This window comes from Synchiropus splendidus, chromosome 6 (genome assembly GCF_027744825.2).
Source record: "Synchiropus splendidus isolate RoL2022-P1 chromosome 6, RoL_Sspl_1.0, whole genome shotgun sequence".
NCBI classification, from domain to species: Eukaryota; Metazoa; Chordata; class Actinopteri; order Syngnathiformes; family Callionymidae; genus Synchiropus; species Synchiropus splendidus.
The window spans coordinates 3020046-3045867 of NC_071339.1; the positions used below are offsets into that span (position 1 = coordinate 3020046).

Here is a 25822-nt window from a genome sequence, read left to right on the forward strand (position 1 = left end):
AAACCGAAAAGGCACTTAAGGGAGCAGACCGCCGCCAAGATACTTTGATTTTTACCCATATTATGATTTCTAATTTCAAAATCTGCTCCTTCTCCCATCGACACTTCCCGAAAAGTTATTGGAGGAAATAAAAATAACAATAATACTAACATGATAGAGTGGCGACTAGAGAAAAAAAGCCAACGTTTGTTTGAAATATTTTCAGATAGACTGACAAGCGTACCGTTCATGACCAGCCCTGGTTACAACATACATTCTACATACTGTAAAAAACAAATAAATAATATTACGATCTATAGATAGTGAGAAAATGTGGACTTACAATTGAGTGGCAGCTTTTCTCACTAACCCTAGCTCACCTTGCTGCTGGACTCTTCTAGTGCTTCTGCGTATTAATGCTACAGCCACCTGCTGTTCAATTGAACGCTGCGAATTATTAACATAAATCGTATATACCGGTACATAAAATATGTGTAGGACAATTTTGGAGACAAAAACCTCAGTGTGGATGGAAACAAGCTGCTTGAGGGAGGCATTTCTAGCTTCAAAGCGGAACTCGCTAGTTAGATCTGAGTCTACTTTACTAGTATTTAAGATATTATATTTTTGTTTTTCAGTTATTGTTTGGTTGTGATACATTAAAGTTTGTAAATATTGACTGTACATAAGAAGTGCCCTTCATCCAATAAAAACAAGTGTTTCCATTTCCGTTCCTTTGATAATGTGGTTCCTTCAGCTGTGAGTGCTTCAGCCATAAACAAGGAGGTTGTGGGTTTGATTCCATATTGTTCCCATACTTGAAAGGGTTTCACACACCACAGTTTATCGATGATCGGCTAATACATATCCATCGTATTGTCTTCACTGAGGATGGTTTAGTCAAGCAGCAGGTGCTGCCCAAATTTTTTCTCCAAATAAAATGTAGGGAGTCACATGAAGTTATGAGGAAGGTTCTCTAGCCTAATTTAAGTGAAGTAAAAAGTCAAGTCATTCAAACAATTGGGAAGGAGAGTAGAGATGATCTCTCCCAGTGCTCTTCTGTGATCAGGCCTTAAATATAGAACGGTTACTTCAAATTTCCCCTCATTGCTTGAAGGAATAAACAGTGATGAGAGCGTTTTCATTGCAGTTTATTCGCACCTCATCTCCATAGCAACAACAGAGACAAGGTTCAATAACGGTACAAAAACAAATATCTATAGAAAAGTATGTTTACACTGAAATGTGTCCAAAGACATCATAACAAAACATGTAGCTTGCATGTTGTAAAAGCTTTTTTGAGTGTGATGATAAAATACCAAGTTGGACTATTGTACAACGTGTCGAATATACAAAAGTGTCAGCGTGAGTCACTCTACACAGTTTAGAAAAGAGGAAATTTGGAGAATCCACTGCTGTGCACAATCAGTATCTGGAAGGCACTTTGCAACAGACCGAAACATAGAAACAAAACATTTGCCATAAAGTACCAACAGAGGAGAAGGAAACACAAGGGACAGGGAAAAATATCCATCGACTTTCGTGTCATATCTCAGTGGAAAACAATCGGAGGACAAAAACTGGAACTTAAGTTGCCGCCCGCTGCAGCCGGAATGGTGAACAGTGATTGACATTCAGTCCTCAGCTCAGGCGGCACCATAACTTAGTACCTCCAATCCGGTTATGTACACCACCAGTGACATGTATGGAGCCTTATGATTGGTTCATAAATCTTATTTATATTTTCATATCTATATATATATATATTGATAGAATATGTGCATATGAAGGATATATATACATTTCTTACAGAAGTGAACAGAGAGAGCATAAATAATGAAGGAATGTACTGAAAGACAACGTACTGGAGCAAACAATAAGAAAAGGGAGGAAAACGGAGACACATCTATGGACTGAACGACACAGTTGACGGATGAGTTCTCTTGTTACATAAATAAATAGGTTTTAGCATCAAATGTCGACTTGCTTCTGACTCAAATTAAACCAGATTCCGGAAACAAGGATTAAATATACACAAACGTTCAGGCGAGTTATAGACACAAGCACCTTTGTTGGTCGTCTGTTAGTGCAAACACAACGATGCTCACAGCAGAGGTTTCCACTAAAATCCATTGGAACCACATGATAGCCCAGAGGTCAGGGGTCAGCTGCGTAAAACATAATTTAGAGAGGAAAAGGAAACTGTACACTCAATGAACATATAAATAAGATAATAAAATATAATGTACAACTCTTAAATATATACAGAAATAAGTCTGACCTTGGTCCCCTGTTCAAACGCACAAACAGAAGTTTTTTTTAAGTACTAGCATGGCTTCTTAACAGGCTCAGGGCATGTTTAGCTCCATAGCACGTCAATCCTATCACAGAAGATACGATTATTCCACTGAAATGTAGTTCAAACACCAAAGGACCACATAGTATCTCTGGCTTGAAACTGGAGTCTGATTGTCTCTTGCCTCAAAACGCTGCCAACCTGCATGTTCGGCGCGTCAGACGTCGAGTTCAAGACGAAATCTGCACTGGTGTTTCCAGATGTCAGTTCAGTTGAAGTCATGTTCGTGCATCGAAACACACCACCAATTACTTGTCTGATGAATGTAATAGAAAAATAATCATAAATAACTTAAATCAGTTTCCGTCCATGTGCACGGGTTTACTCTCCGTCAGCTGATGGAGTACATGAAGACACATTAAAGTTTTGACACGAAGATTGACCAGTCAAAGTCATGTTCAACACAATTTGAAGTGAGAATTAAGGCGCAAGATGAAGCAAATTGACGTTCTGGGTTAAAAGGGAAGCAACCTTGTTTGGACGGTGCTGTAAGACTTCAGCAGTGCGTCGAGCAACATGCCCTGAGGCTGCCCAACGCTCGGAAATGAAACTGACCCCTTTGGTCCCCATCCATCCTGAACGCACGTCCTTCATTTTGACTGAAGTGAGAAGCTTAAATTAAGAAGTCAGCCCTCTTGTCGCTCTGAGGTAAAGACGCCTCTGTGGCAATTAAAAAAAACAAAACGGTAACTGAACATCACTTATTTTCAGGATGCAATAAACAGCTTGGCAAGCAACTTTTTCAGAGTTCGACAACAAGCAAAAGCTGCACACAACAGAAAGCAAAAGCGGAAATGATCCACTGTATAAAGGAAATCTCACCTCAAGTGGACTGGTGACAAAGAAAACCTCTGACTTTAGAAAAAGTAGGAATCATATGGCAGTAGGGCAAAAACCTCAGACACTTAAAGCAACAGGAGAGAATCCTTGAGGCAAATGTTCTCTTGAACATCTTCTGTCCACTTGAAAAACTGAGGCAAAAGTGTCACTTCCCTCCAAAGTCCATCCCACTCTGACCGGCGTCTGCATCCACCAGTGATGAGGCAAAGGCCGACTGGACGATCTGGAACCCGAAGGACTCGAGCAGAGACATGTTCTGTTGAGAGGAGAAGGGTGAGGACAGAGAGGGAGGCAGCTCGCTGAGTCCAGGCGCCGACCCGCTCGGGACGCTCCGAGTCTTGTGCACTCTGTGCTGGTGTTTGTTGAGGTAGGACTTGGTTCGGAAGGCCTGGCCACATATCGCGCAGATGAACTTCTTCTCTGGGTCAGTCTTAGATTTGGGTCCGTCGGGTGATCCCAAAATATCTGCTGAAGATCCATTGCAGGCTAAAGAGGCTAAATCCAGGTCAGGTCTGTCGGGCTTGTGGGGAGATTTAAGGTCATCACTGTTGGGCAGTTCACCAAAGGACGGATCAGACTCGTCAGATTCCAGGTGAGGACACTTTCCAGAGTTCTCCTGCCCGTCTGAGGTGAAACAGCAGATACAGAAACAAAATGAGAATGATGGACAGGAGCCAGAGCAAAATGTGAAAGTGCATCAGCAGGTACAGGAGAAGATATTCCTGTCATCTTTTCAAAGTACTTGACAACTTCACTCCTTTTTGGTTACTCTACATATTTTTGCCTTCCACAACAGGGAAGTGACATGGGGTCCAGTATGTAGCATTCAGCTAGTGTCTGTGGCGTCTATGCTCCGACACAATCGTCACGTGTAACTCACTTCACTTGAAAGGGATTCATTTACAAAAGACATGCAAAGGCATCACACTGGTTCCACTATGTTCCATGACCGGACTATTTCGCCACCCCAGTGCGACACCAATGACTGATGAAAAGAAACATCATCATTTCAAAAACATCATCTTTGCTGCCAACATCTGGTTTAATCGCCCTAAATTCTGTGGCCAATGCTGTGGCGATTCTAGCACACCTCCCTTCCTTCCTTTCCCGAACTATACTGACCTGGAACAGGCCCATGGAAGCCGGGCACCCCACCAGAGCGACACTCCCAGACATATGGAGTCCCACTCGGCTTCCCTACCAGCAGCTCGGGCTGCAGGCCCGGGTGTGGTGGGCCGGGGTGAGAGAGCACCGGGTGTCCAGAAAGCCCATGATACCGAACGTCTGTCTCAGTTGAGGTAAGAACCAGGTGGCGACTGGCGCACAGGTCTACGTGGCACCCGGGAGAGGGACAGACATGACAGGCCAGCAGACAAAATTAAGGTCATTTTTATCACCGAGAGGTGGTCTGTAGACAGAGCATGCTCACAAGCAAGCGTTTAGCCAAGCCCTCGCTTCACTTCATTTCCTCACTCAAACACCTCCACAGGGCCTATGTGTTTGTTTGTGGGACGTTAGTTCTCCAGGAGGCTTCAGTATGTGTAGTAATCCAAAACTGTCAGCGGTAAGTATGGATTGTAAAATACCCTAAACTCAACGGCTAAACTGCTGTGGCGGCTTATTTTACATGAGCAGGTTAGAAACAAAAAATTAATATCAGATCGTCTCTCACTTTTTTAAAAAATGAACCAAAAAAATATCTGAAAAACATTTTTTTTTTCCAAAAAAAAAAAAAAGGTTGATCTGATTGTTGAGGGACTTCTAAAATTAGGTTCATCTGGATTAATTAATGCATTCCAATTCCATGCACAAATAATAAATGAATGCAAACAGATGAATTGTGCATGAAGTTTCCTGTCCAGTGCACCTCACCATGGCATGTGATGCCATAACCAACGATGAAGGAGACTAAATTAAGACTGTGCAGCAGACTGAAAATTCAAGTTTAAATAGCTTTACTATATGCCGCAAACCGCTGGAGCACTTCTGCCCAGATGCTGAAGCTTACGTGAACAGGTTCAGCTTCAGTTTTAGCTTCCTGGATCCTTTGGGATCCATCCAGTTTGTTATTTTCTTAAATCAAGCCCCACTCCTCGTTGTGACATCACAAACAGCCACAGGCTCAACTGAACCTTCTCAGCAGGGTGCAGTCCAAACTATGAATCTAATTCTAGAACGTATGGACGACTGTATTTCTTCCAAGATGCTCACTAAACTATCAATGAAAAGTGAGTTTTACGGAAATTGAAAGTCAAGTGTAAATGATGCAACTTCAGCACCAGACTAATTATTATTTCAGCTAATAATTTCTTACATACTTACTTAAGGTTTGTACTCATTAAATTAAAACTTCACTGAAATCAACAAAAGTGAATTTAGGTGCAATTTCTTTGCCTTTCTGCTTCCCACCGACACAACACTGCATGCAACTGGTTTGTTGGAGCTGCTGTTCAAGCGATAGCAGACAAAATGACTGAACGCTGCTCAAGTCATGCTGCAAAGCCATAAAAAAAATGAAGCAAAAGCATTTCAGCAACAACAAACAACAAAATTCATATGCACAAGTGTTCAGACACACTTTGGAAACTGCCTTCCATATTTGTCAACCCTGATATATAGAGATTAATTATACAAAGGGGTCTGTTTAAATCATCTAAAACATATTTAGATGATGATTTTCCTCACCGTAATATGACATCAGTTACATGAGCGTGTGTAACAGTGCCTCATTCTATCAAGAAGGTTTCAAATGCCATGGCTGGAATTGCAGTCAGTAGTTAAGTATTTCTTTGGAAAGAAAAACTAAAATCTGCCCCAGATGCATTTGAAACACTGATTTGACATGTAAAGTGACAAGTGTTTGATGTGTGATGAAATGAACATCAGCCGACGAGCCTGGCGGTCCAACTGAATGAGGCAGATTTGCAAGAGTAGTGTAAAAATAAAACAAACAATATTATTTGTCCTCATCACTACATACTACCAAAATGTGTGAATGTTCTCTTTTGAGAATAAGGCATATATCTATGAAATATACATGAATTATCACACTGCAATCCAATGATTCAGAGGGACTTGATGACTTAAAACCTATATTTCATCTAAAGATAAAGGAGCCATGAGTTAAAACTATGTGTGGTGGGTAGAAAAACTACTTTGCTGCTTTCAGAGCCGCATGCAATCGACTGACAATACACGGCAAAGTGCAAAGCTCGGCCCAGCTGAGGCTAATGCGCTTCAAACAAAACAGATGCAGCAGAGGAGCAGATGAGAGCCAGAGAATGGACAGTTTGGATGGCGGCTGCTTGCCTTCCACTGAGCACTGGTGTCCCATGTGGTAAGGAGTGCCTTTGTGCATCTGCAGCTCCCCCCTGGGTTCGGGGAAGCTGTGTAACGTGGTTGACGGCGGCAGTGTGGAGCCGTGGTGTGTCTTTATGTGCACCTTAAGGTAGGATGCGGTAGAGAAACCTGGACCAGAAGAAGACAGAACAAGGCAGTTGGGCAAACAAGAAGCTCTGAGCTGTTCTCATTCCTGCCGTCCTGATTCGTCATGAAAGTGAGTCAAAGATCCACCCCATCGCAAGATCTGAACCATGTCCTCCGGAACATGGTTATGAACAGCAACATTTGTCAAAACTCTTCAGCGAGTGAGCGTCTGTGTGGTCTTGGACCGACAATGTGCAGGAGTGCAATGTTGACTTCACAGGCATCTCCTCCTGCTGCTGCTGCTTCAGTCGAACATGAAAAAATCTTTCACTATTTTGTGTTGAACATCCAAATAGTAAGAGAAAGACACGAGAGCAGCGCAGGATCAGGTCTGCAACTCAACAGAGAAGGGGAAGCATTACCTTTGTTGCAGATGTCACAGTAGTTGTGAGTCACTTCGCTGTGTTTCTTGAGGTGGTCAGTCATGTAAGCAGCTCTCAGGAACTTGCCACAAACTTTGCAGGGGATTTTGTCCTCGTGACAAGCAAGGTGAGACCGCAAACGGTCTCTCGTAGCAAATGAGGCATTACAGATCTGAAACGTCGACAAGAGATCGGCGAGTTAACTTTGTGTGCGGGGTTGATTCATCAGCTTAAAGGGAAACCACATAATGGCCTTATTGGGGGAAGACAAAGAGTAATGAGAAGGGCTCAACTCACCTGGCACTTGTGGGGTCTTTCTGTCGTATGAACTTGTTTGATATGTCCATTTAAATGGTCTGGCCTGAAATATTGATTAAAAAAAATGTAATTATAATTAACCTCAATCACAGACCTAGTCATGAGTAATAACTGGAAAAGTGGAGAGCAAAAATGTTACGCTGGGAAATATTCTTTTTGAGCCCAAAACCTGGCAACCGATATTAAGAACCTTCAAGAAAAAACATGAACCATCTTAGGCTCTCACTTTATGTAACAACAATCACTTCAATTTACTTATAGGATGTTAAAAAAAGGGGGCAGAAATCATAAAAACTATTCTTCCCTCTGCTCCTTTTCGATCCCTCAGATGAAGCTGGGAAGAAAGGGTTGTTGTATGTTTGACTGACGAGGGACTGAAATGAACAGACAGTGGTAACTTAAATATATCGGGATTCACTCCGTGTTTGACAACATGGTGTAGTTTGGCCTCCACGGCACTAGGGGTGACTGCGATCTCACTGTCAGCGCTATACGGGCCCTTTAACTGCATGTTATTGACGGTTAAAATAAAAGACTTTAATGACAGCGCACGTGTCTAGTGGACATCACAACAACAACAACAGCACTGACGTTCGCGGGCCAGTTGTTTACATCACAACTCCACTTACTAAGGTGTTAAAAGTAACGTACCGGGAAAATCCTTTACCGCAGCTTTGGCACACGTAAGGTTTGCCCACGGAGCCGTCGTGGGAGCGAACGTGGTAGGACATCCGGTCCTTGCGTTTGAACCGCAGCCCGCACACGTGACAGGCGTAGGGCTTCTCCCCGGAGTGCGACAGCTTGTGCCGGTTCAGATGATAAACATCCCGAAAGACTTTCCCGCAGACGTCGCAGCCCACGTGCCGCCGGGTGCGCTCCCTCTTGCGACCGTTGTCGAGCGTCAACTGCGCCCCGTTCTCCAGCAGCCCCGCCGGGGTCACGACCCCCGCGCTGTCACCGGCGGCGGAGGAGGCTCCGTGCTGCGCTTCGTGGTTCTTCAACCGAGAGGCTTCAGTGAAAGCTTTGCCACACGTCCGACACGGAAACAGTCCGTTCTCCTTCGGAGGGCTGTGATGGAAGTGCGCAGCCTCGTCCGCCTTCTTCGGCCTCCCCCGACTCCGCTTGCTCTCCGGAGCACCAGGGTCCTGCTGAAACAGGTCCGGGATCTCCGCCGCAGGCGCCTGAGATAAGGCGTCCACAGGCCGCAGGATGTGCATCGAAGCCTCGGCGCCTGGCTCCAATAGCGCCAGCGAGTCCGAGTCGGTCCCATTGTTGACAAAGCCTGGTCCGTTCACCTGCAGCGTAGCGTCGCTCTCCAGCTCCGGCGGAGCCGCCGTGGCCTGGAACAAGCTCGCGTTTCCCCCTCGCGACGTCGGGATCAGAATCTGCACGTTGGACTGCTTGATCACCTCCTGGCAGATCTCGATCACTGAGCGCATCAGCAGGAACTTGGCCGCTGTCATCAACTCCGGGAACGTCTCGAGCCGCACCACGATCCTGGACGTGTAGGCGAAGTCCAAGATGTCCCGGAAAACTTTGGGGCTGATCGTATGCATCTCCAGCTCCTTGCCGTCGCCCTCGCTCTGGCGACTGAACACCGACTCGAAGTACTCGCTGCAGGCGGCCAGCACCGCCCGGTGCGCGGGGAAGCTCTCCTCGCCGACGCGGAGGATCACGTCGCAGAACCTGCCTCCATCTTTCCTCTGGACGTTGAGGTTGTGTAGCATCTCGGCGCTGTGCTTGCTCACCTGGTAGGTGTACGAAGAAGTCCAGGACGGCTCCGATACTTTCTCCATTCCGGATTCATCCAACGACTGCAGGGGTCCGCGGATCGGAGGGTCGGAGACACGGCCGCGGCGTGTGGTGGTGGTGTGTCAAAAGCAGCTCCAAAAAATCCCCCAAAAACCAACCGCCCCTCCCCGCCGTACTAGCATCTAACGTTAGCAGCTAGCAGCGGAGAAAAATGGCAGCCCCCCAGCTTCCTGTGAACTTTGACCCGTGTTTCTTGAGGGGTGGGGGTCGCGCTTGTTTTGTCGGACACGCACATGGTTTACCCTGAAAGCAGACGCGCATTTGCGAGCTCGGTCTGAAACGACCACTGGGAGTCTCCTGCATTTGGACAGAAATAAAGAGATGCGTCTTCTTCCTGTTTATCAGCGCCCCCCCGTCCCTCCCCCAACAAACCAGAAAGACCTCTTTCCTCAGCAGCGACGCTCAAGTTCCTCCCGGCGCAGGACATTTGATCATCTACATAAATTGCATTTTTTTTCCCCACTTTAAAACGTCTGACGACCAGTGAAAAAGCAGGTGGGCACTTGTCCTCTCCATCACTCATGTTAAATGCATCATAAAATGTGTCAAAAATAATTGCTGACTCAAAGTTTACATTATGCCACTGACGTCTAGCTTCTGCAGAGACTTTGAAATCTTCAAAAGCACCGTCTAAAATGAAGGCGGTCTCATCTACCTATGAAAGCCCATGTTCATTCCTCACTGGGATTCAAAGCACAAACCACGGCTGACATAAAACGCTCACATCACTGACTGATGTGTAAATTAACTGCATGTTTTAGGAACTTGGATGCGACTCCATCCCTTCCCCTTTTGACCCTGCTATGTAATGGAAGCATGTATTGATTTGTATGTGACACATGGTGCAAGAGAACCACACTGGAGGGAGTGAATGGTGAAGAAACCCCCCTGCTTCAGGCGTGTGGTACATCTTCAGCAACATGTCAACATTGTCTTTGTAACTATTGTGCTGGATTCTGTTGATCGATCCTCAGTTTTCCACAGACTGGTCCCACACAACTGGAGGCCAAATAAAACACTGAAATGACATCTACACAAAACAGTAAGTTTACTCACTTTTATTTATTTATTCTAACTGTGCTCTTTATAACTTAATAGCACATAACTCAATCCCAACCACCCCAAAACTGCCAGTGAGTGCTGCCCCTGCCTGGTGATGGAAGGGGAGGATACAGTTCCAAAAAAGGATAACAAAATACACAAAAAAGGCACCAGCAGTCACTGAATCCTCTACAGAAAGTTAGCCATCTACATCACTCTTACTTCTGATGGTCACCGTCACTGCGGGCGAGCCAAGAAACAAAAGGCATACAAGGCAGGAGTGCTTACAACCTCCATGTGACTCTCTGGATATCGTGACCACATCATGCCGGGGAAAAGAAACCAAAGCTATATACAGGGAGAATAAGATTCTTTCTCATGGTCTGTACAAGAGGGCATTTACATAAACATGGCCCAAAGTTGCTTCCAGAGTCTAATACAAAAGAATGAGGGACAAAAAAAAAGGTCACTCCATCGCAATAACAAATCTCCTTCTTCACTTTCCTGCCGACAAGCCTCGTCCTAAGATACTTCAAGGTTGTGTGCAGACATGGTGCACCAACTGGACAGTCTGTCATTCAAATTAAAGTTCACATTTTACTCAAAGGATGAGTTTTGAAAAGAAAAAAAACAAAAACCACATCACTCCACTAGTGTCTGTTAGGGTCGGAACTCCAATTCATCAACACTGATGACTTTGGCCGGCATGGAAGGTAGTGGTTGCTCCAACACATCTGATCCAAACCACTTGGCAAGTCCAAGAGGGGGGCTGCTACCATGTCTCTGGGAGCCGTTGGTCCGATGGGGGTTCTGGTGGCTTTGCGCACTCTGATGTACTGTGGGAGGAGAAGCGGCACAAATTTAACTAAATTAATTCCTAAGGACTGTCACGCACCTATGACCAGTCCAACGATCCACAATATTTATTTTTCACAACTTCAACTGTTGGAACGACAGCAAGTCCAACTCAACACTGAGGCAGGAGCACCGTTGCTCTCTGAGCTTGTGACACAAGACCACTTGAATCAGCAACAAGTCATTTCAAAGACTGTGTTGCAGGGGTCCAGTCCGACGCCAGTAAGACCAAGACAAGACAAACTTACCCGAGACCAAGTCTTGGTCATGACAAAGGCTAAAACCAAACTGAATACGGGAGCATCATGTAGACACATGGATTTATTCCTTGTTTAAAAAAAAAAAAAGTCTCATCACTGTATTGTGTTTGGTGTCAGTCTTGATCTCGACCGCCTCACTGGTCTTGGGTTAGGTGGTCACGACTGCTTATGCTTCCCATCTAAATCAAAATCTCCAACACGTGGACGCCATTGATCGGTTAATCTGTGGAGGAAAAGATCTTGTACTCACATTGCCTCTGCTGCTGTAGCTGCTGCATGACTGCCATCTGCATCTGAGTACTGGTCCTGGGAGACAGCAGTGGGTGTCCTGGCGCATTGACTTGGTACAGTGGTTGTCCGAGGAGAGCCTGAGGTAATCCTTGAAGTTGTGCCAGGTCAACATGTTGTGGAAATATACCTGGGAATTTAAAGATCACCTCACATCACTGAAAGCATTCAGTCACTTCGCTGAAACCACAAGAAACAAGTGAAAGCTGACCTGCTTGCACCAGGGCAGGTCCAAGCTGCTGCTGCTGAATCCCTTGGGCCAGCATTCGTTGAACCACGTTTGGGTGGAGTTGGGGTGGAGGGCGCACCATGGGCACATGGGAAAGCATTGGTACTGGGTAGACTGGTCGTGGATAGGATGAGTTGGGTCCTGGTGGTACCATGGCAGGTGGATGCTGAGTAGCCGTTCCCGGTCGCAGTCTCTCCTGGTCCTTACAAGGCAAGCTCTGAGTGCTGGTCTTCATCCCCACTGATGGGGAACCACTTCCTTCCATTGGCTCTGCATAAGTGTTTGAAGGGCTGGTACCTACATTTTAATGGTTAATGGGAACAAAAAGGATGTGTGATAAAAAAATATATATTTGATTTAAATTTGAATAAAAACACAAAGGCAACTGTTAAGGGAAAAAGGACCTACCATCAGGAGATTGGGATGTCCGGCCTTCTTTTGAAGATGGTCGATTCGACGTTTCATCTTTGCTTTTGTCTTTAGTTGCATACATTTTTCGGATCACCGAGGTTGGTGTAAAAGAAGGAGACAACTGCGAAATATTGAAACAGTCAGTTCTTCCGTTCTTTTAGAAGGCGGAAGCATGACTGCCACTCACCATGCTGGTGACCGGGTTCCCTGGAGAGTTTCTTCCAGCAGGTTGAGGCCCGGGGCCAGGGGACCGATTGACACGCCGGTTGCGGAAAGACTTGTCTTGTGGCAGCTTGTTGTACCCAGCCTGGAAAGGATGCTGGGCGTGGAGGGCAATGTCCTGTTGGAATGACAGGGCCTCTAGATCTGCGTGATTCACTGGCATGGGGAGCCCTCTCACCTGGGGAAAAGAAGCAGGTGATGCACACAAACAAAAGATAACGTGACATGGCAAGCATGCAGGCATTTAAGCAACCAACATGCCAGTTCCTTATATTAAAGTTTGTACCTGGTGTGGAGCTGCAGATCCAGGGCTGATGGAGCGATGGACATCGGTGAATTGTTCAGGAAGCCCTGGCTGGGACCCCGCTGGGAAGCCTAAACACAAAAACACAGCTAGTATACACAGATTTCTGTTCCTATAAAACAATAACTAGTGGAAATATTAATTACAAATTACGATCTTATTTTGATCTGGTGAAGATAAGCGTCTGCATAGTTCTAAAGCAAACTGGATACCTGAAAAAGGTTTTGACTTGACTGAAGGATACCTGCTGGATGTTGCATTCGACTCGTGAAGTAATCTGGAGACGGGGCCCTCGGTGGGAAGAGTGGAGGAGTCGGGGCCTTGTGTAGCAGCCCATGAATAGAAGTGGGTTGCCCTTCAGACGGTCCCAATAAATTCCCCCGCCGTACAGAGGGGTCACTCTGAGCATGACCCAACAGCTCCTGCAACACCCAAAGCAGAGAAGACAATCAAAGTTTGTTCCGTTGAGATGACCAAGTGCATGCAAAACCAAGTGTTACAAACTTCGACCACGGCAGAAAATTATTAACATTGAAACTAGGGATGCTCCGATCAATCGGTTGGCCAATCATCGATCATGATCGGCCAATTTCAGCGTGATCGGTGAATGCTGATCACTACCTGTTATTGTTGATCACGTGTGACAGCCGGTGCTCTGATGAAGCCCCACTGGTAGTGAAGCGTCCGCTCCTCCCTACTCGCTGCTCACTGGGCAGCAACATGTCTGCTAAGGCGCTTTTAATCTGTCATGTAACGTTTGCATCCTGCAGCACATGCACGGGAAAATGCTGTGCAGGGAAGTGCGTCAAAATTAAACCCGCCATTTAAAGCTCCAGCACGTAGTGTTTCCCGGCCCCTGACAGTGAGAGCGCTGGTTCCTCAGCAGCAGGCTGTTAGCGCAGCTGACGCTTAGCAATACCCGCTGGTCAGAGCGTTACATTCCGAATGCTAAGCTAACTGTCCAAGGAAATGATAAATTTCAGCGAGCTAGATGAGCAGCCTCACTCAGGTGTCCTTTACGCAGAGACGGAAACGACTGAGTCCATCACCGTTTTGGAGTCGGGTGCAGCGTTTGTCAGCCACCTGAATCTGAAACTTTTGAAAACGTCCGGAGCATAAACTTTTATAATGCAGTGCTCTCTGTCTTGAAGTGCCGCTAAAAGTATGTAAATATTTCACTGACTTAGTAAAGTCAATAGATTCAATTAAAATAATTGAAAAATTGAATTTCATGCGTTTCAGGTGTGCTTTTGACAGTTGCTGCAAGGTTTTTCCATTATTTGCCTCCTTGAAGAAGTATATGATTTAATGGTTCATGTTTTCACATCATGTGCACAGAAGGTCTCATCATTTTGATTACAAATTCAATGTCAATCCAAGTGACCGGTATCTGTGATCGGCAGCAAAAATCCTGATCGGAGCATCGCCAATTGAAACTTGATCCGAATAGATTGCCGAGGACCACTGTAATATTTTGTTTGACAAAAGCAGGCAACCTTTCAAATATCGTATGAGACCGTCTGTATAATATGCTATTGAAACCCAACAAAGTATATTGCTACCGTCGACCCATACCTGGAATATGTTTTTCTGCTGCTGACTGGGCACCTGAGCGTCCGATCGTGTCACCACGGCTTGGTCAGAAGACTGCTGCAGAGATGCACAGATGAAAGGATAAAGGTATTCACATCGGTGATTACTGTGGCGTATCAACCAATATGTTTCCTAGTTGAGATGATTAGAAGCTCCACAAAAGGACAAACACACCCAAAAGATTGACCCAGTCACCAAACTAATTTAGGCCCAGTAGATTTAACTGCACTTTTCAGGGGGCCCCTCACTTTAATAGACTGAGGAAACATGGCATGACTATTGAGATTAGCAATACTCACATTATGCAAGCTGGCTTTAGGGTGAGTGGGCAACGTTCCGCTCGCCTTCATGCTGCTGACCAGTTTATTAAAGGCCGACATATCGGAGTCACCAGAACGAGTCCGGCTACTCGACACACCAGTTAATGCTTGTTCCAAATGCTCTGCCATGAACGGAGTGCCATTTCCCCTCTGAGGGGGCAGCACCTTCTCCACCTGTGGTTTCGGGCAGATCTTCATCCCTTTCATGCCCCCCTCTACTTCCTCCAGTGAAAGCACGGCTCCGGAGTGAGCTTGAGAGGGACACGAGTTCCATTAAGATCAGTAGCACAAATCAACACAGAGGCAAGGTGTTCATGCAGCAACACTCACTGCTTTGCTGTAGACGGGCTTTGTTGACAGACAGGGTGGACAGAAGTGGCTTCAGGTCTATTTTGGCTTTGTGCAAGAGTTCCAAGATGTCCACCTTCTCTGAATGGATGGGTGTGAAATATGGAGCTGAGCCTTGACCAGGACAATGAGGTTCCAGTCCTTAGGAGGAAAGAGAAACCAGGATGTTATAAGGTAGTGAATAAGGAGGAACAATTGATCCAAATAATTACAAGGCAGCAAAAATAAAAAATAAATAAATAAATAAATAAATGTCATGGAGACATTTACCAGCAAGTTTTTCCAGCTCTTCGTGAGGAGTGGACCTCAGGCTACTCGATCGACTTCCTGAGGGACTCACAGCATTGGAGAACCATTGACTGAAACGACTAGCTGATACAGGACCCTCCCCTAAAACATCTTCTATCATCTGGTGGGTGGAAAAAAAGGATTTTCAGCATTAAGAACTAAATCTAAATGAGGCTTGAAGATAAAATGTGGAACTTGCATCAAGAACATTTTCACACAAGAAAACTTAAGACATAGCTGGTCCCACCACAATTCTGTCAATCAATAACACCCAGGTCTTCAAGTTGAAGTGACAAACCCATCACCATGAATACAACACCAAAATATTGATTAGTAGGTGACACAGCTATCATGAAGGCCACAAATTTAAAAATTATTCCACAGTCTGACTCCAATCAAGACATAAAACGTAGGCAGACTGTGGATTTCCACACCACCACAGGTACCGGTACTTACAGATGCCAGCGCTGGCATGGTCTCCAGATTGAAGAATTCGTTAAAGTCAAAATCTCCGGTTGACTGCTCTGGCAGCACATCAGGATGAGGAACCTCCTGATCAGCTGAAGAGCGCAGAGACAAATCCTGCTCTTCGCTTTGTCCATTGCACTCCACTGTGGCAAGACAAAAGAAAACAAGTGAATGAATGATGCTGCCAAAACACCGTCACGGCTTCAATACAACTCACCCTCTTTGACAGACTCTGTCCGCTTCCTTTGTCGCCTGGATTTTCGTTTATCGTCTTCTAAAATCTTCTCGTCAAATCCAATAAGCTCAATAGTCTCAGACTGACTTGTGGGGCCTCCAGAGAACCACTCCGGTTCTTCCTCTGCATATGAATCATTCCTTCTCCTTTCACTGAACACGCGTTTGTCACCGAAATCTCTCTGGAACAGAACACAACAAGTAACTTATGTTGAATGTGAGCCATGGCGAAATTTCAGACCTCATAAAAGGTGTGACCAATAATATTATCAAGTTAATGAGGAGAACCAACCCTGAATCTTTTATCCTTGAAGTCTCGCTCTCGCTCCCTCTCCTTCTCCCCTCGTGCTTCCCTTTCAAAGGCTCTGGCAGCAATGATTCGGCCACTGCCAATTCTGCGCGATGCTCCTAGACGCAATGTCTCATTTTCCTTATTTTCGAGTGGACTGATGGGCCGAGAGGTGTGGAGAGCAGGTGCAGCATTACCCTGACAACCACTTCCGAAGCTGCGCCGCTGTGGACTCAGCACAACGTCCAGATCATCTTCCTTTAAGCGCTCACGTGGATCTAAACACCACAAAGAGGGCATTAAGCATACATTCACAAACAATGGTGCAATGAATTTATGCTGGTACAAGCCCTGTTGGCATGTTTGCATTAGCAAATACAGATGCTCTATTAAATGAGAGTGGCAGAGATGGGTTGCTGTTAGGATTCTGACTGGCTCATATGGGGTCCAGCTTCTCGATACACTGCCACCTACAGTGTTGAAATGTCCTGGGAGCAGAAATGCTTGGGTTGATGTGAAAGCAATGTCTTTTGTAAATGGATACGTGTGCACGCAATTATTTTTGAAAACTGAGAGGGTGAAATTTCTGAAAATAGCCAGCTACTTCGAAACGTATCACGACGACATATTGTAGTTTAATCATGAATGCACTAATCCGTAATAGCGGATTAATTTTATTGTTTGGAATGAAATTCTTGGATGAATACTAATTTTTGTGATCTGACCTTAAAGTATAATTTTGGATAGAAAACAGACTTCCTCAAAACCCCCCAAAAATAGATACTTTCACATCAACAATAATAATGATTAATAATTGTGATTGCAACATTGATATAAATAATCGTAGCACAGTTGGTTTTAGTCATTATTGATGTGCAAAGTTTGAAGCAAATGTGCAAATTAAAGATACATTAAACAATATGATCTTGAACCGAAATATCTGATTGTCTACACAGCGCTGGGAAAGCATGGCGCCAATACATGAACTTGATACAATATTCTAGATGCCAATAAGCCCTCCAAGATAGCACACAGGGACCCAGGTACAACAGCAAACAGACATCTACTGTACTGCAAGACTACATCACAAATATCAGATTTACACATCTGTGGCAGACAGTACTTTATCAAGCATTTACCTGCAATTCTTCTTTTCAAAGGAATTCGATCATCCACATCCTTTTTAAAACATTCCACTGGAGAGTTCCGTCCTGATGAGGGGTACAGTGAGGCATGCCACTTCTCAGGGTCCCATACACCATCACTGCAAACAAACATATGATTTAAATTGCCCAGTAAGTCAATTGATAGTTTACAAATTTAACAGAAAAGTATAAGAATGTCTTCCGACCTGTCATATTTCTCAGAAAGAAATTCTGGCCTCTCGTTGGAGATAGGTAACTCTTTAATGTCCAGCAGCTCCTCCTGTATAATATAAAGATTACAACACAAACTACAGACCAAATACATTTGATCAATGCATTCAATTACCTTTGTGTATCTGTGTGGAGCTGTTGCTGCTGCAGGTGGTGGTGGTGGTTGGGGCGGCGGCTGCTGCTGCTGCTTCACCTCGGCGACTGCTTCGGCACAAGTTTCACTCTCCATGAGCAGTTTCAGAGATAACCAGCCAATTCAAGTCAAATGAGGACTACTGTGGAAAAAAAAACACTATTTAGGGATACATTTTCAAGTCACATTCATAGAATCAAATCAAGGATTTGTCAGTCCAGCTTAACATTTTCATACAGTACAAATATAGATGTCAATGCGTGTGTGGCTAGAATTTACAGCAACAGTCAGATTCCTAACATTTTGGTACGAAGTAATTTTAGTGTGTATGTGTGTGTGTGTGTGTGTGTGTGTGTGTACAATATTAACTCCACTCTTTGTGAAGCATATCAAGTATCAGCGGACGACAATGAACCTATGATTGCAAAGGGCCGAAAGTCGTCTAACAAGCTTCCAAGTTCTTTTTGGATTTTAGAAAAAAGACGAGGAGAAGAAAAAAAACGAAGCGGACCTTCAATGTTTCCCACTACAAACGAAGAGAGTGTTCGTAAAGAGCAAACTTAATGGGTTAAAAGTAGCAGCTCTGTTTTAGCTAAGACGGCTGTAATCACCATGTTAATTGGCAACAGCCGGTGAACACCGACTCATACGACAATCAAATGAAAAGCTTTAAATCTAGCTACTGCTGGACTTAAACACCGGGGAAAAACATCAAAATAAAGACATCCGCTCAGCCCTTTAGAAACTAGAGTCGAATGACGAATCGGTATGACCGACCACCAGACATTTGACAGCAAAGTTGGAAGTATCGTCACGATATAATTACGAGAATACTCATAAACATAAACCCAAAGTGGAACTTACTGAGTTTGAAGGCTGGCTGTGAGACTGGCTGCTCACGGCCGAGCAGCGGCACTTCAGCTAGCTGACTAGCCGGGGATAGGGATGAAGTCCACAAAAACTGAACCGTGCTGACTAACTGTTGTAATAAAGAAAATGCACAATTTAATGGACTAAATCTACAGAGTAATACGTATCAAACGAATAAAGTACATTTAGTACAGTGTGTGTGTGCATTCGGTCAAATGACTGCTCTGTTTTCTAAGTCGTAGCAACAATTCTTCTCTGATCGCCGCTTTAAGGAGGTCCTCCAAACGATTACACTGTGACCGGCGCGCCTTAGCGTAAATCTAAATAACCCAGTGCTTGATGCTATAAAAGGTTAAGGAAATATTAAATTATAGCCAGACATACAGGGAAGTGGGATGTGGAAATGTAGGTTTGATTACGTTTTTGGGTATACATCGCTTCATTTGGGATTTTTTTCAGGCATTGTTGTAGACCTCTAAAATCGTTTTCGACGGGGTGTTTGATTAGTGTACACTTTTCTACCGGAGACACAGCAAATCGGTGTGGTTTGTTGCACCGCCCACCGTTGTTGACAGAAGGAAATTATCCAAGCGCATTTTAAAAAGATTTCCACTACAAACACTTATGAGAATTTAATTGATTGGAGTACTTTGGGTTTCAGATAAACATTTTAACGCATGGATTTCAATGTTGCCATAAATACTTATCTACACACTCGCCGACACTCGTCATTTGAACGTATCTGACGAGTGACAATAAAAGTCAGCAGGTGGCAGCAAACAGCAAACGCAGTAGTAATCCGCCCATAGATAGGCACTCGAGAAAGTAGCATGTGTTACGTCACATGTCACGTGACATGGAATAACAAACGCGGGCTACTTGGTTACCAACTTGGTTACTTGGACTTTCTCCTCCTGGGCACGCGCCGCGGTGTTTGTCATTATAAGTATCCGGTCATGGATGTTTGCTCACAGACTCCTGCTCATGTTGGTTTGAACGACAGACACAACGTAGGTGGAAGGCTGGACGAGTTGCGAATCAGGTGAGCTTCTCTGGTAACATATCTTGCGGTGCTCCATCATTTAAACGGTTGTATTTCATGTGAACTGTTGCAGAAACCTGGCGAGGAAGTTCTCAAAGATATGGGTGCACAATACATTTGGACGCATCCTCCCCCATTCAGCCAAGTAGAGTTTCACTAAATCCTAATTTCAATGGAATGTTTGACAACTGACTGCTTTTGAACCAGCAGGTCCCACTATAGTCGTGTAATTCTCCGAAGAGCCTTTGAGGAATGGAAAGAACAGTGGTGGACGTCCCGGAGAGAGTGGTCTCTGACCATCCGCGCTAACATTCATTATAGGTGAGGAGACCGAAGCACATGTCCTGAATGAAGATGAAGCCGTTACTGAATGCTTTCTTTGTCCAGGTACTACCTGTGTCAAGTAGTTTTTCTCCGCTGGAAGATGTTCATGTCTTCACAACAAGAAAAGAGAAAGAAAATGTTAATGGCAGAAGCATATGGTCAGTTATTACACTTTATACATTCTTTCATCAGGTCTCCTTGACTCCCATTGATCTTTGTGTATGTAACAGACTTACAAATTATATAACACTATCTGAAAGTTTTGAAATAATAGCATGCATTCATGCTATTATTTATATTGGCTGTGCTATCATGTAAGAAAATTATTCTATTTCTTCAATTTATCATCTGGAACTTTGTTCTGTATTTATTAAGTCCTAAATACAGTTAGAACTGGAAATCAATTTTCATACCTGCGATTGATCTAGCAATGAGAAATGATAATTGTTAATACTGTCCTAAAAGATGTGTGGGTTTTTTTAACCATCAGCTGACAAACGCAGCATGTGTTGGGTTTGGAAGAAGTGGAACGTTTTTGCAAAGAAGAGGCGAATGAAGAATAAAATGTTGACATCTGCACTGGAGCTCAGTAGACTTACCACTATGAGGTGACTATGCTGTTTCAGAGAAATGGAATGGAATGGTTGTCATTTTTTTTTTAATGCTTTAGGGCCGCATGGAGTTTGTGGAAGCTGAAGCTGCAGCATCACCACATGAGTGCTCTTGTGGATCATGGGCTGGAGCACAGAGAGACAAAGCTTCTCAGAATGGTACAATGCTGATAGTGTACTATGTATGAAACTATTGTTGACATAATCATGTGTGTTTTAAAAATAACCAAAACATTAACAGGTTTGATCACGTGAATCAACACGGAAATCGTTCTTTGACACCTCCTAAACCCTAAAGTGCCTATTTTTTGGGGAGTTAAGTCAGCAAATTAACGTGACATTTTCAGGCAATGCCACTTGATCAGCATCAACATACGCCATGCGCGTCACTCACTTTGGAGCAGGACATACAACTGCAGGATGAAAGTGTCAAGAGCCAGAAGACATCTGACTGTGTGTATATGCATGGCCATGGGAATTACAGCAATTCAGAGACCTGTGAAAGGTAGGACATGGAAAAACAATACCTTGTTGAAATTCAAACCGAGTCAGTGTGTAGTGTACTATATACATATAATAAATGCTGCCCTTTGGATTTAAAGCTGGGCTGTTCACACTTCCTTGGCTTGAAGACAACTTTTAAAACAGCTGTGCAGTCATAATCTAACCCCGTTATAAAATTGTGTTTAAATAGTGTTATTCAATTATTGCTGTGTATTAAGTGTATGGAAAAGTAGAGTTCAGACGCATAATTTAGCTGAGTATCTTAGAAAGTGTGGGGTGAATGTTTATTTAACAGCATTTCTGTGCCACATTTATCAAGTAAAAAAATCATTTGAAATTTTAGAAAATTGATTGTTCTCTGCTTTTCTCACAAGGGTCACTGAGTCGCAGGCCTCGCGTCACCATGAGCTCGATTGCATGAAACGGGCTTTAGATTCATGGAAAAAGGTGATTCTCAGCCCGTAAGCAGTGACCTGTGACAGTGAAAGAGTTTGACAAAATCTGTGGTTAGTTTTCCTTTTTTAAGGTGTCTTACTTTGTCAGTGTCCTCTGTCTCTGTTTTGTAGTTTGTTCAGACACACAAGCTGAAGAAAAGCAGGTTGGCGAAAATGCAGCTTTATTACCAGACCAAACTCCAGAGACAGAGCTACGTAGCCTGGCAGGTAAGGTGTTCAATGAAAGCTGCCAATAGAGTTTGGATGATGCAGTACTTGTGTTGCAGAACCGCCATTCCCACACGTCTGAGATTCACCTTCAAGCAGAGAAACTCGACACTCCGAAAACACACTCCTTGCCACGGTAACAAAATCAGTATTTTATGAAATAAACAACAAGACCACTTCAGCATAACTGGCTTTGTTTTACAGAGGCATTCTGTTTGAGTGGAGGACAAATACTGTGATGCTGTCAGAAGCTCCACCGCTGCAGCAACAAGCACAGAATTGCTTTCAGAGTCGTCTTCAGACGAAGGTCATACACGAATGAGTCGTCACACTTCAGTTCAGCTTGACGTCGCTGATTTAACTTAACTTTTTAGATGTTTGTAGCCTGGAGAGAGGAAACAGCAAAAGCTGTTTTAAGGCGGCGGCGGCAGTCAGAATCACTCAGCAGGGTCCAGGGCTCTTTAAGTCAAGGTACAGGTGATCCACTGTCCTGATTCTTGTTTGAACAATTTGGTTATTTCCAATGCTAAGTATTCCAAAATATAAAGGTACCTTCATTGTAGTTTAACATTCACTGTAAACCTCCCATGTGTGGAGTCGGACTATCAACTATTTTAATCGTCAACTAGTCACCGACTTCCCAGCGATTGGTCACCTAGTCACAATTTGACGTGCACAGGTTTACTAACAGGCCAACATCTCTGATTGCCGTGGATAAAATAGTAGTTAAGAAAAGAAGGGAAAGGTGCTGTATGTGAGGTGTAAACACTTGTGTAGTGTAAGATGTTGTTTTGAAACTTTATATTTGAACTTTTGCTCAAAATTTGATGCGAAAGGTGTGTGTCCTGTGATGTGTCCTCATTTAACGAAATGGTCCCATAGTTTGGACTTTTTGGGTTGCAAAGGTCTCAGTCTCCTGCGGAGAGAGTGATGACATGGCAACTAGTTGACTCATGAATCCGTCCATGATAATAACCTCACTTTACAATGTCGACGTGCCATCACAGCTCTACTTGTGTCATCGTGAGGTGTAGTCCCAATGTGCTCAATTGGCTTCTTCCTACAGGGAACAGCAAGACCTTCCAGAGGAGGTTTTAGGATTATTTTGTTGAGATCCATGTCCTTAGACGCGGAGGTGCTCATCTCCACTGACTAGTTCTGGGTTGTGCCTATTCAAGTCGAAAAGTAATCTATTTGTCAATGTGTTTTTTCTACAATCCGCTTTAAGGTGTTTAAAAAAATGCGTACAGGTGATTGGAAATGCTAACCTCAGTTTAACATATTGTGATCAGTGCTGCTCCAGCATTCCTTCACAAAATGGAGAAGTGAGGCCTTCAGGGCAGTACAGACAAGGACGTTCATGGAAAATGCCGAACAGCAGTATCAGATCAAGCTTCTCTCCAAGTCGCTGATTGGATGGAAAGAATATTGTTGTCAAAGGCAGAAATACAGGGTAAGTTAATAAGCATCCTGGCTGCGGGATATGACAAAAAAATGTATTTCCTCAAATTGTTATTTTCTTTTTTCAATGTCGATTTATAAAGAATGAAATTATGGAGTAAACAAAGATGTTTTCTATTTTAGATAGAACAGCCACCCTTTGCTTTGATTGCTGCTTTGCTCACTCTTGGCATTCTGGCTTCATGATGTCAGCCGGCAAGGTTTTCCAACAGATGACTACATCATGAGGCTACATCATGAAGCGGGCAAGGGTTTGCACTGCGGCCAACAAATCCAATCAATTCTGCTCTGAGTCATCTAAAATATGAAACATATTTAGAGTTATTCAACCTTATCGCTTGTTTGTCATGTGACTTTAAAGGCGATGAAGCGCCAGGGAATGTTGTTGCTGAGACTGAAGATGTGCCAGGTCTACTTTGATCGGTGGAAAATGGAGGTGCGTGTGATTTACACTTTTGATGAATTGCTGCTCGACTTCACCCTCCATGACTTTTGCTCACAGCTGCAGAACAGACGGCGAGAGTCTGCGCAGACAGAGCAAGCGCTCTGGCACTGGTCTCTCAGCCTCCAGGCCAAGGTAGCACCAGGCAGTACATTCAGAGATCCTCATCAGAAATGGAGGCTTGTTGGACTCTTCAGGAGGAAGTTTGTGATTGTGGTGCAGGTGCTGTTTGAATGGAGGCGGTGGACCAAAGATGAACAAAGGCAGCGAGAGCAAGTCTCAAGAGCTGCGCTGGTTTACAGAGACCAGCTGCTGCCGGAGGGCGTGACCCGCATCCTGACATGTGCTGCTCACATGAGTGACCTCACAGTGAACTTGATACAGCAAAACAAGCAGCAGCACCATTCACAAGTAGATCCTGCAACTTTTCCATCTTCATTCCGGAAGCGCTTTGATTTACTGACTCACTCGTGTCGTGCAGGGAGACAAACACATTCAGAGCGTGGTTCAACGCTACGCCATGAAGTGGAAGGAGCGTGCGCTTGGAAAGCTTCATATGGAGCCTGCAAGCAGAAAAAAGAATGTGACTTTTAGTCTCCAAGATGTAGAAGTGCAGTCTGAGCCAAGCAATGGGAAAGAGGAGTCGCTGTGCGATATGTGAGTCCCTATCACATAAAAAAAAAAAAAATGGAGTTTGACTTTCCCCTCCTCCCCCAGGGTTTCCTCTAGTATTCTGAGACGCCAACCACGACGTTGCCCTGAGCTTTTTGACTGCCCTCAGAAAAGGTCTAGAAGTATTGTAATTTACTGACTGAACAATAGCCGCACTGAAATCTCTGTCATTTTTTTTGTTAGACTCCAAGTGGACATCCACCACCCTCTTCATTCCTTAGGGGGCAGTTTTGTGCAGATGCCTCATCCTGAGGTGTCATTGTCCTCAGATGCCTCCAAGGAGAACGGTTCCTCCTCAAAGCAGAGAGACGTTCCAACTGCACTGTCACCAACTGAGCCTTACACATTAGACCATCAGGTCCCTCAGAACAATGATCTTCTTCTACCACCATCTGCCTTCATGACCTCACAAATGACAGTAAGCATCCACCTACTATGGGAATATTTCGAAATCTTTCAGTGTGGATGGTTTAAGTTGTTGTTTGTTTTGCCCCCAGCTGGAGAGGGCCAGTACTTCGCGCTGTGAAGATTCATCTGGTGAGTTTTGAACTTCAACTTTAGGCTTATTTATTGTTCTTTTAATTACATTGTTTTTAAAAGATGAGCATCAAGCGACACCCTGTGCAGAGACTGATGTAATGTCCACACTGAGTGAAGAACTGACGCTCATCCTGCAGGAGATGAAGAGCTATCATCAGTCAAAGCAGCAGCTGCGGTGTGTGAAAATATCTGTCCACTATTTTTGTTCTTCCTCTACATGCTGTCTGATATAAGGTATTTACTACTCAGTGCTTGGCAGCAACTGACCGATATACTGCAAAGTTGGCTGCAGACCAGTGGGAAAGAGGAGGAAGTGGAGAGGAAGAGTGTATGTCAAGAGTTGAATCAGGTGAGGTGGAGACTCAACTCTGTCTCTGTCAAATCTGTCTTATTGAATGTTGCATCGAATCTTAGGCGTGTTAGTATTTGATATCAAATGTGCTGAGGCACATTTTCTATTTATGTCTGTAGATGAGAAGCTGTAGCCTCAGTAACATTTCATCACCTGCACCTAAATCTCCAGAAAAAAAGACTCAGAGAATCAGAAGTGATCTGAGGTACTTCTTTGTGTTTTGCTGTTTCCAGCTGGGAGAGTGCATCAAGAAACTGTCTGCGGATCTGGCTGGACGCAAGCCGCAAATGATTCTCCACGCAGACAGGATTGGACATCTACGGAGCCTTCTGCGCAATAAAGGATTCCTGTTTTCTCACAGATCAGTGAAGAAGGCGGAGGAGGAAAAACTGAAAACTCAACTCTAAACACCGCCAGCTTCATTACCTCAGTTATTGGATTGATGTTTTTATGATTGTTTTTCAAATAAAACATTCATGATTGTGAAACAATTCCAGCTCCAATGCTGCTGCTAATTCTGGACTCCAGAG

The 25822-nt window shown here is 44.2% G+C and overlaps 3 protein-coding genes across 8 annotated transcripts; 1 reads left to right on the forward strand and 2 right to left on the reverse strand.

Annotated features, from left to right (window-relative positions):
• Positions 1-1120: 1120 nt before the first annotated feature.
• On the reverse strand, positions 1121-9471 carry patz1 (POZ/BTB and AT hook containing zinc finger 1). 4 transcript variants are annotated; one of them, XM_053868244.1, is made up of 6 exons: positions 7993-9471; positions 7321-7384; positions 7024-7195; positions 6485-6643; positions 4266-4504; positions 1121-3788 (listed from the first exon to the last, which is right to left on the reverse strand). In XM_053868244.1, exons 1-6 carry the CDS (start codon positions 9135-9137, stop codon positions 3321-3323), a joined length of 2247 nt encoding a protein of 748 aa, XP_053724219.1. In that variant the 5' UTR covers positions 9138-9471; the 3' UTR covers positions 1121-3320. The 4 variants fall into 4 exon arrangements, with proteins under 4 accessions (XP_053724219.1, XP_053724216.1, XP_053724217.1 ...); XM_053868241.1 differs by having other exon boundaries at positions 1121-3799; positions 4298-4504; positions 7993-9469; XM_053868242.1 differs by lacking the exon at positions 4266-4504 and having other exon boundaries at positions 1121-3799; positions 7993-9467.
• Positions 9472-10179: 708 nt separating this feature from the next.
• eif4enif1 (eukaryotic translation initiation factor 4E nuclear import factor 1) lies at positions 10180-18957 on the reverse strand. Of its 3 annotated transcripts, none has more exons than XM_053868239.1 (18): positions 18677-18957; positions 17795-17954; positions 17655-17728; positions 17443-17567; positions 16307-16581; positions 15998-16196; positions 15769-15923; positions 15295-15433; positions 15007-15165; positions 14656-14927; positions 14339-14410; positions 13008-13185; positions 12746-12834; positions 12425-12637; positions 12235-12358; positions 11809-12123; positions 11560-11727; positions 10180-11030 (listed from the first exon to the last, which is right to left on the reverse strand). In XM_053868239.1, exons 2-18 carry the CDS (start codon positions 17906-17908, stop codon positions 10855-10857), a joined length of 2847 nt encoding a protein of 948 aa, XP_053724214.1. In that variant the 5' UTR covers positions 17909-17954; positions 18677-18957; the 3' UTR covers positions 10180-10854. The 3 variants fall into 3 exon arrangements, with proteins under 3 accessions (XP_053724214.1, XP_053724215.1, XP_053724212.1); XM_053868240.1 differs by having other exon boundaries at positions 12425-12577; positions 14339-14413; XM_053868237.1 differs by having other exon boundaries at positions 14339-14413.
• A 574-nt stretch (positions 18958-19531) lies between these two features.
• sfi1 (SFI1 centrin binding protein) lies at positions 19532-25815 on the forward strand. Its single transcript, XM_053868963.1, has 23 exons — positions 19532-19724; positions 19798-19869; positions 19935-20045; positions 20112-20206; positions 20539-20656; positions 20719-20818; positions 21007-21164; positions 21538-21610; positions 21730-21825; positions 21885-21961; positions 22030-22132; positions 22200-22296; positions 23118-23278; positions 23648-23722; positions 23789-23863; positions 23951-24139; positions 24210-24385; positions 24446-24514; positions 24584-24818; positions 24898-24937; positions 25001-25115; positions 25190-25289; positions 25526-25815. Exons 1-23 carry the CDS (start codon positions 19639-19641, stop codon positions 25697-25699), a joined length of 2595 nt encoding a protein of 864 aa, XP_053724938.1. The 5' UTR covers positions 19532-19638; the 3' UTR covers positions 25700-25815.
• Positions 25816-25822: the final 7 nt, after the last annotated feature.